The sequence below is a fragment of the Neofelis nebulosa genome, chromosome X (assembly GCF_028018385.1).
Source record: "Neofelis nebulosa isolate mNeoNeb1 chromosome X, mNeoNeb1.pri, whole genome shotgun sequence".
Taxonomy (NCBI): Eukaryota; Metazoa; Chordata; class Mammalia; order Carnivora; family Felidae; genus Neofelis; species Neofelis nebulosa.
This window is the reverse complement of record NC_080800.1, coordinates 70,747,345-70,765,859: the sequence shown is the minus strand read 5'-3', so window position 1 is coordinate 70,765,859 and position 18,515 is coordinate 70,747,345. Positions and strand designations below refer to the sequence as shown.

At 37.1% G+C, this 18,515-nt stretch overlaps 1 protein-coding gene across 2 annotated transcripts in view; it reads left to right on the top strand.

The window, feature by feature from the left end:
- Window positions 1-18,515, top strand: part of HDX (highly divergent homeobox) — a 197,631-nt gene that overhangs the window by 64,221 nt on the left and 114,895 nt on the right. For both annotated transcript variants that reach the window (XM_058712599.1, XM_058712600.1), the window contains exon 4: window positions 7,939-7,992. In XM_058712599.1, coding sequence (XP_058568582.1) covers window positions 7,939-7,992 — 54 coding nt within the window. The remainder of the gene's footprint in view (window positions 1-7,938; window positions 7,993-18,515) is intronic.

Here is an 18,515-nt window from a genome sequence, read left to right as displayed (position 1 = left end):
GTTCCCTGGTTGGTAAGGGTGAAAGCTGTATTCAGCCATGGAATGGGCTACAAATTTGTTTCTGTGGGTAGAACAAGAGAGCTATTTTCAAGACTGGAAAGGCTCTTTGTTTTTGGTCTTGACTCAAGTCAAACCATACCACCAAGCTACCTGACTTAATGGGGTCACTGGCTGTGCTCTGAGGCTGATCAGGTTTTCCTGCCAGAGTCTGCAGTCAAGTATTGCTGGGGTATGCAGCTCTCCAGATGTTTCAGCCAGGCTTTCTTGTCAGTTGGGACTGGGAGCTACACTTAGCAGTAGGCATGGTCAGAAGTAGCTCCACTGCTGAACATACAGGATGACCAGCCCCCAGAAGCTTCCTGTGTATTCCCAGTCAGGGTCTCTGGTCCAAGGGTCTGGAGCTATGCTCATCAATGAAAGGGGTTATTAATTAGCTCCTCTACCTGGGCAGCTTGACTCCAAACTTGGAAAAGCTCTTTATTCATGGTCTTGATTCAAGTTGACTTACTGTCCAAGTTTCCTAGCTGAACAGTGCCACTGGCTTTGCTCTGTGGATGATGAGCTTTGCCTGCCACACTCTGATCTAGTGCTGCTGAGTTGTGCAGCTTCAAGGTGTTCTGGGGCTAGCCTTTTCTGGTTAGGTATGGCTGGGAGCTACATTCAGCAGTGGGTTTGGCTATGATTCAGCCACCCTGCCTGGGTGGAGACAAACCAGACTGTAGGGTTAGAAAGCTCTTCATTCAAAGACCTGAATCAGGCAGACTTGTACCTTGCTGAATTCCCTGGTCAGACTGCACAACCATGTTGGCTCTGCAGATAAGCCAAACCACTGGGTGGGACTACTACTTGGGCATTGCAGTTAGGACTTTGGTCTGCCAAATCTGAGTGCTGGTTGGTGTCAGCCCCTGTGTGTAATGAGTCACTTTTGCTGCTTTCAAGATTCCTTGTATGTGTCTTTTGACAGTTTATAATGTATCTTCATGTGAATGTCTTTGAATTTATCCTAGTTACAGTTTGTTGAGCTTTGTGGATTTGTATGTCAATGACTTTCCTCAGTTTTGGGAAGTTTTCAGATATTATTTATTCAAATAATTTCTCTTCCTCTTTCTTTTTACTTTTCCTTTTGGGGCTTCTAATAATACACATATTGCTCTGCTTGTTAATGTCTCATAAGTTTCTTTAGGCCCTGCTTACTTTTTTTCATTCTTTTTACTTTTTGCTCCTCAAACTTGATAATATCAAATTACGTTTGTTCAAGTTTACTTATTCTTTTTTCTACTTATTCCAGTCTTCTGTCAAACTCTTTTAGTGAATTTTTCAATTTAGTTATTGTACTTTTTAGTTCCAAAAGTTCCTTTTTGGTTCTCTTTATAATTTCTATCTCTTTGATGATATTCTCTTTTTGTTCATATACCTTCTTCCTGATTTCCCTTAGTTCTTTGTCAATGTTTTCCTTTAGCTCTTTGAGCATATTTAAGATAGCTGTTTTAACATATTTGTCTAGTAAGTCCAATATATGGGTTTTCTTCAGGGATATTTCCTGGAGATTTTTTTCCTTCGAATGGACAATGCTTTTTGTATATATCATGATTTTTTTTATTGAGTATTTGAAAAACAACTATGTCTTCCACTCCTTGCATTCTGGGTCTGTGCAGTTCAAGACAATTAATTAATTAATTAGCCTGGTGTAAAAGCTTAAAGGCTTTGCAGGCCTTTTCTGGGCATGTGTCTCCCCTGGTTGTATGTACATGATTTTTACTGATTACCCTACTATTAAAAGTCTTAATTTCCCAAAGAGTCTCACTTCTGCTTCTTCTAATAAAAACTCCATGAAATTTCCTATCTTTTACAATGTGGAATTTTTTTGATTAGTCTATGGCTTGATTGCTGTAGAACTTTGACAGATTTCTAAACCTACCATAATGTTATTCTTGTCAGTCTCTATTTTTAGTGTTTCTGTGGGGGATGAAACTGTGGAGCTGTCTAATTTTTTATCTTGCTTTATCTTTATCTTTATCTTTATCTCTTTGTTGTTTGTTGTTTTAGATGACAAAGCGAATGTAGCAACTCATATAATGTTATTGCAAAAAAAAAAATCCAGGGTGTTTGATTTATTTCAAATGCCTATCTTTTGGTTTAACAAAGAGATGTGTGCAAAGCAAAGACTTGGAGCTAGGTATTAAGAATGCTGGTCCAGTCTTGAAAAGATTGTAGCTTGATAAGAGCTATCAATCTTTTCCTATTATTTAAGGAACTGATCTCTGAATATACATTTAAGAAAACATTTCATTTCAGTTGTATATTTATAACTTAAAACTAACACATGATAATTTATTTTCTAAACTTAGCAAAGAATTTTTTATTTTTGTAACTTATAAAAGATCTGCCCTTTATATGGGTAAAATTATAATATTTTAAAATATGTTTGAGTATAATTTTGAGGTTTACAGATTTGTAATTCTGTACTCCCCAGGGCTTTGGCTCAGAAGATAATCATTCCACATATTAATTTATATTATTTTTCTGATATCCTTCCATTATTTTTCACAATCAGTATCCCTAGAATCAGTATGGTGAAATCAGGCTAGTTACGTTATGTCTGAGTACTTTTCATAATTTTATTGAAACATCTTGGAATTTGAGTTTTCCTGATTTTAATATCTTGTGCATTGTGAAATTTAACTTCTCAAATTATGTAGAAAAAAGAAAAATCCCAAATAGTATCTTGGTTTTTGACTGCAAGAACTTTTCAGGCTAGTAAGATTTTCTAAATACGAATTTCTTATAACTTAATAGAAGAAAAATTAATATGCTTAAAAATGTTAGTTGCTTTGCCAAATGTTGTAGTATTTGAATTTCAATTTGTAAAGCTTATTTTGTTACTTCTCAAAGCTTTCCCAGACTTGGTCTAGAGACAAAAGGGAAATATATATACATATATATATATATATACATATATATATATATGTATATATATATATATATTTTTTAAGCCAATATATCTTTTCTTCTTTGCTCCAGAACACATTGTTCTCTACCAGAAGCTAGTTATTCCTTCCTCCAAACTGCCTACCCCCATGTAATGGTCTCTTGTACATTTCCACTCTTGGCCTTTTGTTGAATTTCAGCAAGTGAAGCTAGTTATAAAGTGCACGTTAATTCAATCAACCAATCAATCAGCATATATTTATTGATTGCCTACCAAATGCCCAGCAGTGTCTTCTATGTTCTATACCTTATAACTTTAAAAGATCTAAGAAGCTCTGCTGATTAAAGCAGAATGATTGATATCTTTTATTGTTCAACTGATATCAAAACAGCTGATGAAAAACAAAAATATAAGTTTATTATGAATCTGTTGCTGCTAAACTTTTCTGATAGACATGGTTATTGTCTGGTTGTTTCAGTTAATCGAATTAAGTAGAATGTCCCGCATATGTTGAGAATTGTCTTTTAACAGAAATATTTTTGAAATCGGAATGAATGCTTTTTTGTGTATATTCTTTGTGTGACTATATACAAACCTTGCCCTTAAGAATCTCATAGTCTAGCAGAAATATAGCAGAGTCATATGTAAGATCTAAATCATGAAAATGAAATGTAGAAAAGTTCCTTTAAAAATCCTTTAAATCATCTATAAAAGTAATTATGTATAATGTGTAATTAACATTATGATATATATTACTTATTTTAAATATAACTTTCCATGAGAAAGGTAAGTGTTTTATAGATGGATTCACAAACCTTACCTATCCATATGATGTGACTACAGTTTACATCCATATAACTATTACTTCCTTTAGTGTATCTACTTTTATTTTATTTTATTATTTTTTTAGTGTTTATTTTTTGAGAGAGAGAGAGAAAGAGAGAGAGAGAGAGAAAGTGCCAGCATGGGGAGAGGCAAAGAGAGAGGAAGAGAGAGAGAATCCTAAGCAGGCTTCGTGCTGTCAGCATAGAACCCAATGCAGGGCTTGATCTCATGAACTGTGAGATCATGAACTGAGCCAAAATCAAGAGTTGGACGCTTAACTGACTGAGCCACCCAGGCGCCCTTAGTGTGTCCACATTTTTCTGTGATATTTCCAATATTAGCACTTTCTTGCATTCACATTCAAAATTGTGACTCTCCAACTCTCTATTTGTTTGAGCAGATCAGCCATTTGGAGAGGCAGTCTTATGATGGCCATAAAAAAAGCTATTCCAGTAATTTCCAGACTGTCTAGTCCTCTTTAATCTCCTGCACAAGACCTGTATTTACAAGTGTATTTTATATTTCTCTCTAAATTACTACTCCCTAACTTTGTTCCAAGTCTGGATTGCCTAAACTATTATAAGTTTCCATACTGATTCAATTTACTGAACACATTGAGTCAAATTAATCATCTTAATGTATAAAAATGCATTCTGACCATATAACTCATTTGCTTAAATCTTTGAATGGCTCCTCTTTTTCTGTAAAATTAGATGTAAATGTACTTTGGTATTTATGGCTTGCAGAAAGTAACCCCAATTCCATTTTTAATTCTAATTGAATTGACCATTCCCAAACACATCCTATCCTTTTTTTAAAAAATTTTTTAATGTTTATTTATTTTTGACAGAGACAGAAGAGAGACAGAGCATGAGCGGGGGAGGGGCAGAGACAGAGGGAGACACAGAATCCGAAGCAGGGGCCAGGCTCTGAGCTGACATCACAGAGCCCAATGTGGGGCTCAAACTCACAGGCCTCAGGATCATGACCTGTGCTAAAGTCGGATGCTCAACCGACTGAGCCCCCCAGGAGCCCCAACACATCCTATCCTTTTATTCCACTGTGCTCATGGCATTCTTTTTCTCTGGAATGCTCTTTTTTATTTCTATAAAAATTCTATTCATTTTTTAAGGTTCAGCTGAGATATAAGTCCTCAAATTTAATGTAATTTCACCATATCTTGAACTTCTATTGCATTTCATTTATTATACTTCTCATGACACTTATCATAGTATTCTTTATATTAAAGTCATTCATGTATCTTTCTCATCTTCCCTCTCACATTCTTGCCCTCCAGGAAATTATGTTTTACCCATCTTTTTTATTTCCTAAGTACCTAAAACAGCAACGTAGTATAGAAATTAAGTTCAAATTCATGACTTTGGAAAGTTACCTATACTTATTTCAATCATGTTTAATTTGTCAAAAAAGTTTTGAAATTCTTTTACAATTGCTTTAAGGGCCTGTGAGAATTTTTTTTGGAAAAAAAATTAATGTTTATTTATTTTTGAGAGAGACAGAGAGAGAGAGAGAAAGAGCATGAGTGGGGGAGGGGCAGAGAGAGGGAGACACAGAATCCCATGCAGGCTCCAGGCTCTGAACTGTCATCACAGAGCCAGATGCGCCGCTCGAACCCACTAACGCTGAGATCATGCCCTGAGCCAAAGTCCACACTTAACTGACTGAGCCACCTAGGTGCCCCCTGTGAGATTTTTAAAAATACTTTCATTGGTGACAAATCTCCATTATTTGAGGTAAAATTTGACTTTGGAAAATAGTTAGAATTTATTCTGAGCCACATTTAGTGAATAAAATTGATGTTCAATTTGGGTTATTATATTTTCAGTTAAAACAAACAGAATATGAAATAATGACACAGAGTCTCTGGGTGTCATGAACTGCCAAGAAAAGTTCCCAAAATGTTTTCAACAATGGCAACATCATTGTAATGACTGTATAACTTCCTGTTTTCTACTTTGAAACATATAGTACTCATTTGTATGTGTAAGTTCAAATATATTTGTTAAGTTGGTCTTGTCTCCTTGTCAATTACTTTTATATTTTTCCAAACCAGGGTACTGAAAAATGTGTTTGGAATTTAAATATCATTTAAATGATTACTATATTACCCTGCTCATTTGAAATACTATTTTTGTAGCTTCTGGTGAAGGAAAAACCTTGTCATCACTACTGACCAAACAAAACTTCCCAACTTTGAGAGAAATATGTTTATACCGTATTATTCTTCAAAAAAGCATACAAATTCAGCTGCTATACTTAGCTGTTCCTGAGTTTTACCAGAAACATAAAGAACTGAAAAAAAAAATTGAAATAAACAAAAGAAGGTAGTTGATATAGCATTTGAATATTATGTAACTGGTGCCCCAGAATTATAAAGCAAAAAAGTGAAACTTCATCTCTTCCCAACTCACATGGAATTGATATTTGTATGTTAATGTGCTTATAGTAGTTTTCTATTTTCTTGGTTACATACACTTGACCTAAGCAGAAAACCACATTTTGTATTCTTAAAATGTATAATTCCCATTCATTTATCATGTATATTATATGCATATTTTTTTTATTTCATATGTAACTTTTTAATACTTACTGGTTTATGTTTTTTTTTTAATTTATTTTGGGAGAGAGAGCACAAGTGGGGGAGAGGAGCAGAGGGAGAGAGAGAATTTTAAGCAAGTAGCACACCCAGCACACACCCAATGTGGGGCTCAATCTCAAGACCATGAGATCATGACCTGAGACAAAATCACAAATCGGATGCTTAACCAACTGAGCCACCCAGGCACCCCTGGGTTTGTTTGTTTGTTTGTTTGTTTTCGAGTTCATTTGGTTTAAAATGTTTTTGATAGCAAATTTATATAGACAGTTTGAAATTATCCTCACTAATAGGTGGGAGTATATGCAAAGAGAATCCAAAATGTTTTCATATCTCTATTTTTTCAAGAGTATATTATGTGGTTATTTTGGTAGACTTACCTCTTTCTTTGAGGCTAGCAGCCAAATTACTTTGTAAACATTATTTTATATTCCAAGTATTAATGGGAGGACAGGAAAGTGTAAGTTTTGAAGAATTTTTTCCATCAAAATTTTCATTATCACTCAGTTTACCTTTAAAAATCAATTATTTGAAACTTCATGATCCTCAAACATTGTATTTAAGTGACATATTACTGTAATGGGGTTTTAACTTAAATAAAATTATTTTTAATTTTTTTCTTAAAAGTATTATTTGGAGTTTATAACATTAATTTTGTTAGCCTATCCCTAGCATAGTGGTATATTTTGAACTCAAAATAAAATTTCATGTTTAGTGGCCAGAGACAGTAATAATTTACCTAAATTTTGAATAATTAAGGATATTACTTTACTATTTGCATTAACTGTTTGATTATCACTCCTTATCAGTAAGCATAATACTAATTCACAAGTCATCACTGAATGTAATTTATCAAAAACAATAAATGTTTGAATACCATATTCTCATCGTCACCATTTGGCAAGCCTGATTTGACTTGTCAGTGTCTCAGGAGGTATGTGGGAGGGAAGGAGAAGGCAAGTGGAGAATTTGGAGTTATTCTCCAAAACGTGTGTATTTCAGGAAAATGTATGGTTACGTCTAGGCTACTCTGTGCTATAGCCCACAGGTCCACCTTGGTCTCTGTAAACAGTCCCTGGAATCCTACTGGAGTAGTACCTATCTCCTTGTGTGCCAATGTCGATGTAATAGGTGTTGCTGCCTATTCATCTTAGTAGTCTCTGCTTAAAAAGGAGCTTGTAGTTATGTAGGATAAGTCTAGAGAACTAATACATAGGATGATGACTATAGTTAATAATTTAATTATTATAACATATTCCACAGAGTACTGCATTTTTATTACAATAATTTTCTTGTTCACAGATTTGTAAACCATACTTCCAGGCCCCAACAGTGCCTAGGGATTTTCTTGAATTTCCAGGGGAAATTACACTGCTTCTAAAATTTTCTTACAAATGAAAGTCCTTTAAATCTGTTGTGTTCAGTAAGGAAATGGCAAAGTCTATGTGGGGGATATGCTCTGAATGCAGATCTATGTTGACATCTTGTGTGAATTCATTGATGTTGATCAGCATTCCAAGTAGTGTCAATGCGTACCTTACTGAAATTCCATTTATTGTTTCCACAGATTTCAGGAAACCTTACTGTGCCTTGGATTACCGGGTGTTCTAGAAAAAGAGCAGTAAGTAATCCTTCATTTAAAGCAACGTTTGTTTCCCTTCTATGTTGTTAGTAAGAATGCCATTGAGAAAATTGTCATGATATTTGTAAAGTTGGCAAAATTGAACCTCGAAAAGACTGCATTATCTAAAATGACATGTTTTGAGATCATAATATTTATATATATTACTAATGTAACCCTAAATAAAATGCAGTAATCAACACACCATTTAGTCTTTGAGCAGGTTTTTTCAGTTAAAAAAAAAACACATTCAAACGGGGCACCTGGGTGGCTCAGTCAGTTAAGTGTCGAACTTCGGCTCAAGCCATGATCTCTCGGTTAGTGGGTTTGAGTGCTGCATCGAGCTCTGTGCTGACAGCTCAGAGCCTGGAGCGTGTTTCAGATTCTATGTCTCTTTCTTTTTCTGCCCCTCCCATAGTTGCGCTCTCTCTCTCTGTCAAAAATACACATTAAAAAATATATAAATAAATACATTAAAATTTAAAAAAAACACTCAAAGGTAATTAATGGGATGGATGAAATAAATAAAGTGGATTAAGAGGTACAGTTATCATGATGAGCACTGAGTAATTATAGAATTTTTTTAAATGTTTATTTATTTTTGAGACAGAGAGAGACAGAGCATGAACGGGGGAGGGTCAGAGAAAGAGGGAGACACAAAATCGGAAACAGGCTCCAGGCTCTGAGCTGTCAGCAGAGAGCCCGACGCGGGGCTCGAACTCACGGACTGTGAGATCATGACCTGAGCCGAAGTCAGACGCTTAACCGACTGAGCCACCCAGGCGCCCCTAGAATTTTTTTCATTATATTGCACACCTGAAACTAATATAACACTATATTAATTATAAGTCAACAAAAATACAATCAATAAAATGTTTTTACATATAATTAGCCCAGTTAACTTGATCATATAATTGAATCCTTATTGATATAAATATTTCAATCAAAATTAAGGAGTTTAAATTATTATTTGTTATTGGTGCATTTTAGTATTGGAAGTAATGAGTAAGTAGTATTTTAACAGTCTTATTTTGTTTTTCTGACTTTCTGTGACAACTGTTGTGACTTTTTTTTAATATGAAATTTACTGTTAAATTGGTTTCCATACAACACCCAGTGCTCATCCCAACAGGTGGTCTCCTCAATTCCCATCACCCACTTTCCCCTCCTTCCCACCCCAAATCAACCCTCACTTTATTTTCAGTTTTTAAGAGTTTCTCATGGTTTGCCTCCTTCCCTCTCTGTAACTATACTTCCCCCTTCCCCTCCCCCATGGTCTTCTGGTAAGTTTCTCAGGATCCACATAAGAGTGAAAACATATGGTATCTGTCTCTCTCTGTATGACTTATTTCACTCAGATTAACAGTCTCCAGTTCCATCCACGTTGCTACAAAAGGCCATATTTCATTCGTTCTCATTGCCAAGTAGTATTCCATTGTATATATAAACGACAACTTCTTTATCCATTCATCAGTTGGTGGGCATTTAGATTCTTTCCATAATTAGGCTATTGTTGAAAGTGCTGCTATAAACATTGGAGAACAAGTGCCCCTATGCATCAGCACTCCTGTATTCCTTGGGTACATTCCTAGCAGTGCTATTGCTGGGTCATAGGGGAGATCTATTTTTAATTTTTTGAGGAACCTCCGCACTGTTTTCCAGAGCAGCTGCAACAGTTTGCATTCCCACCAAGAGTGCAAGAGAGTTCCTGTTTCTCCACATCCTCGCCAGCATCTATAGTCTCCCAATTTGTTCATTTTAGCCACTCTGGCATGAGGTGATATCTCAGTGTGGTTTTGATTTGTATTTCCCTAATGAGGAGGGGCGTTCAGCATCTTTTCATGTGCCTGTTGGCCATCTGGATGTCTTCTTTAGAGAAGTATCTATTCATGTTTTCTGCCCATTTCTTCACTGGATTATTTGTTTTTCGGGTGTTGAGTTTGGTAAGTTCTTTACAGATTTTGGATACTAACTCTTTACCCAATATGTCATTTGCAAGTATCTTTTCCCATTCCGTCCATTGCCTTTTAGTTTTGTTGATTGTTTCCTTTGCAGTGCAGAAGGTTTTATCTTCATGAGGTCCTAATAGTTCATTTTTGCTTTTAATTCCCTTGCCTTTGGAGATGTGTCAAGTAAAAAATTGCTGTGGCTGAGGTCAGAGGTTTTTTCCTGCTTTCTCCTCTAGAGTTTTGATGGTTTCCTGTCTCACATTCAGGTCCTTCATCCATTTTGAGTTTATTTTTGTCAATGGTGTAAGAAAGTGCTCTAGTTTCATTCTTCTGCATGTTGATGTCCAGTTCTCCTAGTACCATTTGTTAAAGAGACTGTCTTTTTTCCTGTGGATATTCATTCTTGCTTTGTCAAAGATTAGTTGGCCATGCTTTTGTGGGTCCAATTGTGGAGTCTCTGTTCTATTGCATTGGTATGTGTCTGGTTTTGTGCCAATACCATGCTGTCTTGATGATTACAGCTCCTGCTTTGGTCTTCTTCAATATCACTTCGGCTATTGGGGGTCTTTTGTCGTTCCATACAAATTTGAGGATTGCTTGTTCTAACTTCGAGAAGAATGCTGGTGCAATTTTGATTGGAATTGTATTGAATGTGTAGATGGCTTTGGGTAATATTGATATTTTAACAATATTTATTCTTACAATCCATGAGCATGGAAAGTTTTCCCATTTCTTTGTATCTTCTTCAATTTCCTTCATAAGCTTTCTATAGTCTTCAGAATACAAATCTTTTACATCTTTGTTTAGGTATATTCTTAGGTATTTTATGCTTCTTGGTGCAATTGTGAATGGGATCAGTTTCTTTATTTGTCTTTCTGTTGATTCATTATTAGTGTAAGAATGCAACTGATTTCTGTACATTAATTTTGTATCTTGTGACTTTGCTGAATTCATGTATCAGTTCTAGTAGACTTTTGGTGTAGTCTCTTGGGTTTTCCATGTATAATATCATGTCATCTGCAAAAAGTGAAAGCTTGACTTCATCTTTGCCAATTTTGGTGCCTTTAATTTCCTTAAGTTGTCTGATTGCTGATGCTAGAACTTCTACCACTATGTTGAACAACAGTGGTGAGAGTGGATATCCCTGTCGTGTTCCTGATCTCAGGGAGAAAGCTCTCGGTTTTTCCCCATTGAGGATGATATTAGCTGTGAGATTTTCGTAAATGGCTTTTATGATGTTTAAGTATGTTCCTTCTATCCCAACTTTCTCGAGGGTTTTTTATTAAGAAAGGATGCTGAATTTTGTCAAATGCTTTCTCTTCATCGATTGACAGGATCATATGGTTGTTTTCCAGCCCTGCAGTCCAGGAATTAATCCCACCTGATCATGGTGAATAATTCTTATATGTTGTTGAATTCAAATTGCTAGTATCTTGTTGAGAATATTTGCATCCATATTCATCAGGGATCTTGGCCTATTGTTCTCTTTTTTTGCTGGGTCTCTGTCTGCTTGGGGAATCACAGTAATGCTGGATTCAGAGAATGAGTCTGGCAGTTTTCCTTCCCTTTCTATTTTTTGGAACAGCTTCAGAAGGATAGGTATTATCTCTGCTTAAATGTCTAGTAGAATTCCCCAGGGAAGCCATCTGGTCCCAGACACTTATTTGTTGGGAGATTTTTGATAACTGATTCAATTTCTTTACTGGTTATGGGTCTCTTCAAGTTTTCTATTTCTTTCTGAGTTTAGGAAGTGTCTGGGTGCTTAGGAATTTGTCCATTTCTTCCAGGACATCCAGTTGTTGGTGTATAATTTTTCCTAGTATTCCCTGATAATTGCTTGTATTTCTGAGGGTTTGGGTGTAATCCATTTTCATTCGTGATTTTATATATTTGGGTCATCTCCTTTTTCTTATTGAGAAGCCTGGCTAGAGGTTTATCAATTTTGTTTATTTTTTCAAAAAATCAACTCTTGGTTTCATTGATCTGCTGTACAGTTTTGTTTTTTTTATTAGATTGTATATTGTTTATTTCTGCTCTGAACGTTATTGTTTCTCTTCTTCTGCTGGGCTTAGGCTGTCTCTGCTCTTTTGCTTCTATTTCCTTTAGGTGTCCTGTTAGATTTTGTATTTGGGATTTTTCTTGTTTCTTGAGATAGGCCTGGATTGCAATGTATTTTCCACTCAGGACTGACTTTGCTGCATCCCAAAGTGTTTGCATTATTGTCTTTTCATTTTCATTTTTTCCATAAATTTTTAATTTCTTCTCTAATTGCCTGGTTGACCCATTAATTCTTTAGTAGGGTGTTCTTTAATCTCCTTTCTTTTGTAAGTTTTCCAGACTTCTTCCTGTGGTTGATTTCAAGTTTCATAGCATTGTTATTTGAAAATGTGCATGGTATGATCTCAGGTCTTTTATACTTATGAAGGGCTGTTTTGTGACCCAGTATGTGATGTATCTTGGAGAATGTTCCGTGTACCTCGAGAAGAAAATATATTCTGTTGCTTTAGGATGCAGAGGTCTATATATATCTGTCAAGTCCATCTGATCCAATGTATCATTCAGGACCCTTGTTTCCTTATTGACCCTGTGTCTAGATGATCTATCCATTGTTGTAAGTGGAGTATTAAAGTCCCCTGCAATGACCACATTCTTATCAATAAGGTTGCTTATGTTTGTGATTAATTGTTTTATATATTTGGAGGCTTCCGTATTTGGTGTATAGACATTTATAATTGTTAGCTCTTCCTAATGGATAGACCTTGCAATTATTATATAATGCCCTTCTTTTTCTCTTGTTACAGCCTTTAGTTTAAAGTCTAGTTTGTCTGATATAAGTATGGCTACTCCAGCTTTCTTTTGACTTCCAGTAGCATGATAGATAGCTCTCAATCCCCTCACTTCAACCTGAAGGTGTCCTCAGATCTAAAGTGAGTCTCTTTTAGACAGCAAATAGATGGGTCTTGTTTTTTTTTTCTTTTTTTTTTCTTTATCTATTCTGATACCCTAAGTCTTTTCGTTAGAGAATTTAGTCCATTTACATTCAGTATTATAGAAAGATATGGGTTTAGAGTCATTGTGATGTCTGTAGTTTTCATACTTGTAGTGATGTCTCTGGTACTTTGTGGTCCTTGCAACATTTCACTCACAAAGTCCCCTTTAGGATGTCTTGTATTGCTGGTTTAGTGGTGATGAAGTCCTTCAGTTTTTGTTTGGGAAAACCTTTATCTTTCCTTCTATTCAAATGACAGACTGCTGGATAGAGGATTCTCAGCCACATGGTTTTTCTGTTCATCACATTGAAGATTTCTTGCCATTCCTTTCTGGCCTGCCAAGTTTCTGTAGATAGGTCTGCCACTACTCTCATGGGTCTCCCTTTGGAAGTTAGAGCCTGTTTATCCCTAGCTGCTTTCAGAATTTTCTCCTTATCTTTGTATTTTTCCCGTTCTACTATGATATGTCAACAGAAGATCGATTCAAGTTATGTCTGAAGGGAGTTCTCTGTGCCTCCTCGATTTCAATGTCTGTTTCCTTCCCCAGATCAGGGACGTTCTCAGCTATTATTTGTTCAAGTACACCTTCAGCCCCTTTCTCTCTTTCTTCGTCTTCTGGAATTCCTATGATATGGATATTCTTCCATTTGATTGCATCACTTAGTTCTCTAAATCTCCCCTCATACTTCAGGATTTTTTTCATCTCTCTTTTTCTCAGCTTCCTCTTTTTCCATAATTTTATCTTCTAATTCACCTATTCTCTCGTCTACCTCTTCAATCCATGCTATGGCTGCCTCCATTTTATTTTGCATCTCATAGAGCTCTTTTTAGCTCCTCATGACTATTTCTTAGTCCCTTGATCTCTGTAGCAATAGATTTTCTGCTGTCTTGTATGCTTTTTTCAAGCCCAGCGATTAATTTTATGACTATTACTCTAAATTCTTGTTCTGTTTTATTTCTTAAATCGTTTTTGATCAATTTGTTAGTTGTTGCTACTTCCTGGAGTTTCTTTTGAGGAGAATTCTTCCATTTTGTCATGTTGGGTAGTCTTTGTGGTAGCTCCCAACTCCAGGGTACTTCCTTTCTGCTGTACGGGGAAACTTGTGTTGGTGGGCAGGGCCACAATCTGACCTGATGTCTGCCCCAACCCACCGCTGGGGCCACAGTCAGACTGGTGTGTACCTTATCTTCCCCTCTCCCAGGGGCAGGACTCATTGTGGAGTGGTGTGGCCCTTGTCTGGGCTGCTTGCATACTGCCAGGCTTGTAGTGCTGTTTTGGTGTGCTCTGGCCAAGGGCATATTAGAGAGGTGGATCCGCATGGTGCACTGGTGTGGGAGGGGCCGGCTTAGCTAGCTTTGCTGTTGGTGGTCCTCTGTGGGAGGAGGCCTGCAGCACAGGGAGGGAGGCAGACCCATGGGAGGGATGGATCCACAGAAGCACAACGTTGGGCATTTGCAGGGTGCAAACAAGATCGGTGACAGGAACTGGTTTCCTTTGGAATTCCGGCTGGGTGATGAGAGAGGGATATTGCACTTTCCAGTACCTTTCTTCCTCACCACCCCCAGCCCTGTCCTTCTGGGGCTCAACATCTCTCCCTCCTGGCATCCTCTCACCCTCCCTGCTCTCTGAAATGGGAGCTGTTGACTTTTAACATTCCAGATGTTATGTCCCACTGGCTGTCTGAACTCATGCAGTTTGACCCCTCCACTTTTGCAAGCAAGACTTCGGGGGCTCTGCCTTGCCCGGCGAGTTGCCCCTCTACCACCCTGGCTCTTTCCCACCAGTCCATGTAACACACACCTCCTCTCCGCCCTTCCTATCCTCTTCTGTAGGCCTCTTGTCTATTTGTGGCTCCTGAGAATCCATTCTGCTAGTCTTCCATCAGTTTTCTAGGTTATTTAGGCCGAAGTGGGCAGAATCTAAGGGGTCAGCAAGACGAGGTGATCTGACCCAAGCATCACCTTACACTGCCATCTTCCCTTTTCTCATGATTTTGTAATATTAAAATAAAATTCATTAAAATTATGTTTTTTCAAAGAATCTCATTCAATTGGTGTGGGTAAGACCTATGAATATGCATTTTAACAAGTATCCCAGGAAATTTTGATGTAACTCGTCAAATGGATTGGAAACTATTAAAGGATTTTAATTATAAAAGAGACCTGAGTAGACTCTTATAAAGGTAACTCAAAACACTTTTTGGTAGGTTTGTTTAGGGATAAAACTGAAGCGAAGATATTTGTTTTTGTTTTTGTTTTGTTTTTTGCAGGTATTAAAACCAAGACATTATTTTTTTTAATGTTTATTTATTTATTTATTTATTTAATATATGAAATTTACTGTTATATTGGTTTCCATACAACACCCAGTGCTCATCCCAAAAGGTGCCCTCCTCAATACCCATCACCCACCCTACCCTCCCTCCCACCCCCCATCAACCCTCAGTTTGTTCTCAGTTTTTAAGAGTCTCTTATGCTTTGGCTCTCTCCCACTCTAACCTCTTTTTTTTTTCCTTCCCTTCCCCCATGGGTTTCTGTTACGTTTCTCAGGATCCACATAAGAGTGAAACCATATGGTATCTGTCTTTCTCTGTATGGCTTATTTCACTTAGCATCACACTCTCCAGTTCCATCCACGTTGCTACAAAAGGCCATATTTCATTCTTTCTCATTGCCACGTAGTACTGCATTGTGTATATAAACCACAATTTCTTTATCCATTCATCAGTTGATGGACATTTAGGCTTTTTCCATAATTTGGCTATTGTTGAGAGTGCTGCTATAAACATTGGGGTACAAGTGCCCCTATGCATCAGTACTCCTGTATCCCTTGGGTAAATTCCTAGCAGTGCTATTGCTGGGTCATAGGGTAGGTCTATTTTTAATTTTCTGAGGAACCTCCACACTGCTTTCCAGAGCGGCTGCACCAATTTGCATTCCCACCAACAGTGCAAGAGGGTTCCCGTTTCTCCACATCCTCTCCAGCATCTATAGTCTCCTGATTTCTTCATTTTGGCCACTCTGACTGGCGTGAGGTGGTATCTGAGTGTGGTTTTGATTTGTATTTCCCTGATAAGGAGCGACGTTGAACATCTTTTCATGTGCCTGTTGGCCATCCGGATGTCTTCTTTAGAGAAGTGTCTATTCATGTTTTCTGCCCATTTCTTCACTGGGTTATTTGTTTTTCGGGTGTGGAGTTTGGTGAGCTCTTTTTAGATTTTGGATACTAGCCCTTTGTCCGATATGTCATTTGCAAATATCTTTTCCCATTCCGTTGGTTGTCTTTTAGTTTTGTTGGTTGTTTCCTTTGCTGTGCAGAAGCTTTTTATCTTCATAAGGTCCCAGTAATTCACCTTTGCTTTTAATTCCCTTGCCTTTGGGGATGTGCCGAGTAAGAGATTGCTACGGCTGAGGTCAGAGAGGTCTTTTCCTGCTTTCTCCTCTAAGGTTTTGATGGTTTCCTGTCTCACATTCAGGTCCTTTATCCATTTTGAGTTTATTTTTGTGAATGGTGTGAGAACGTGGTCTAGTTTCAACCTTCTGCATGTTGCTGTCCAGTTCTCCCAGCATCATTTGTGAAAGAGACTGTCTTTTTTCCATTGGATGTTATTTCCTGCTTTGTCAAAGATGAGTTGGCCATACGTTTGTGGGTCTAGTTCTGGGGTTTCTATTCTATTCCATTGGTCTATGTGTCTGTTTTTGTGCCAATACCATGCTGTCTTGATGGTTACAGCTTTGTAGTAGAGGCTAAAGTCTGGGATTGTGATGCCTCCTGCTTTGGTCTTCTTCTTCAAAATTACTTTGGCTATTCGGGGCCTTTGTGGTTCCATATGAATTTTAGGATTGCTTGTTCTAGTTTCAAGAAGAATGCTCGTGCAATTTTGATTGGGATTGCATTGAATGTGTAGATAGCTTTGGGTAGTATTGACATTTTGGCAATATTTATTCTTCCAATCCATGAGCAGGGAATGTCTTTCCACTTCTTTATATCTTCTTCAATTACCTTCATACGCTTTCTATAGTTTTCAGCATACAGATCTTTTCCATCTTTGGTTAGATTTATTCCTAGGTATTTTATGCTTCTTGGTGCAATTGTGAATGGGATCAGTTTCTTTATTTGTCTTTCTGTTGCTTCATTGTTTGTGTATAAGAATGCAACTGATTTCTGTACATTGATTTTGTATCCTGCAACTTTGCTGAATTCATGTATCAGTTGTAGCAGACTTTTGGTGGAGTCTATCGGATTTTCCATGTATAGTATCATGTCATCTGCAAAAAGCGAAAGCTTGACTTCATCTTTGCCAATTTGGATGCCTTTGATTTCCTTTTGTCGTCTCATTGCTGATGCTAGAACTTCCAACACTATGTCAAACAACAGCAGTGAGAGTGGGCATCCCTGTCGTGTTCCTGATCTCAGGGAAAAAGATCTCAGTTTTTCCCCGTTGAGGATGATGTTAGCTGTGGGCTTTTCATAAATGGCTTTTATGATGTTTAAGTATATTCCTTCTATCCCAACTTTCTCAAGGGTTTTTATTAAGAAAGGGTGCTGAATTTTGTCAAAGGCCTTTTCTGCATCGAATGACAGGATCATATGGTTCTTCTCTTTTCTTTTATTAATGTGATGTATCACGTTGATTGATTTGCAAATGTTGAACCAGCCCTGCATCCAAGGAATGAATCCCACTTGATCATGGTGAATAATTCTTTTTATATGGCATTGAATTCGATTTGCTAGTATCTTATTGAGAATTTTTGCATCCATATTCATCAGGGATATTGGCCTGTAGTTCTCTTTTTTTACTGGGTCTCTGTCTGGTTTAGGAATCAAAGTAATACTGGCTTCATAGAATGAGTCTGGAAGTTTTCCTTCCCTTTCTATTTCTTGGAATAGCTTGAGAAGGATAGGTATTATCTCTGCTTTAAACGTCTGATAGAACTCCCCTGGGAAGCCATCTGGTCCTGGACTCTTATTTGTTGGGAGATTTTTGATAACGAATTCAATTTCTTCGCTGGTTATGGGTCTGTTCAAGCTTTCTATTTCCTCCTGATTGAGTTTTGGAAGAGTGTGGGGGTTTAGGAATTTGTCCATTTCTTCTAGGTTGTCCAATTTGTTGGCATATAATTTTTCATAGTATTCCCTGATAATTGTTTGTATCTCTGAGGGATTGGTTGTAATCATTCCATTTTCATTCATGATTTTATCTATGTGGGTCATCTCCCTTTTCTTTTTGAGAAGCCTGGCTAGAGGTTTGTCAATTTTGTTTATTTTTTCAAAAAACCAACTCTTGGTTTCGTTGATCTGCTCTACAGTTTTTTTAGATTCTATATTGTTTATTTCTGCTGTGATCTTTATGATTTCTCTTCTTCTGCTGGGTTTAGGCTGCCTTTGCTGTTCTGCTTCTATTTCCTTTAGGCGTGCTGTTAGATTTTGTATTTGGGATTTTTCTTGTTTCTTGAGATAGTCCCGGATTGCAATGTATTTTCCTCTCAGGACTGCCTTCGCTGAGTCCCAAAGCGTTTGGATTGTTGTATTTTCATTTTCGTTTGTTTCCATATACTTGTTAATTTCTTCTCTAATTGCCTG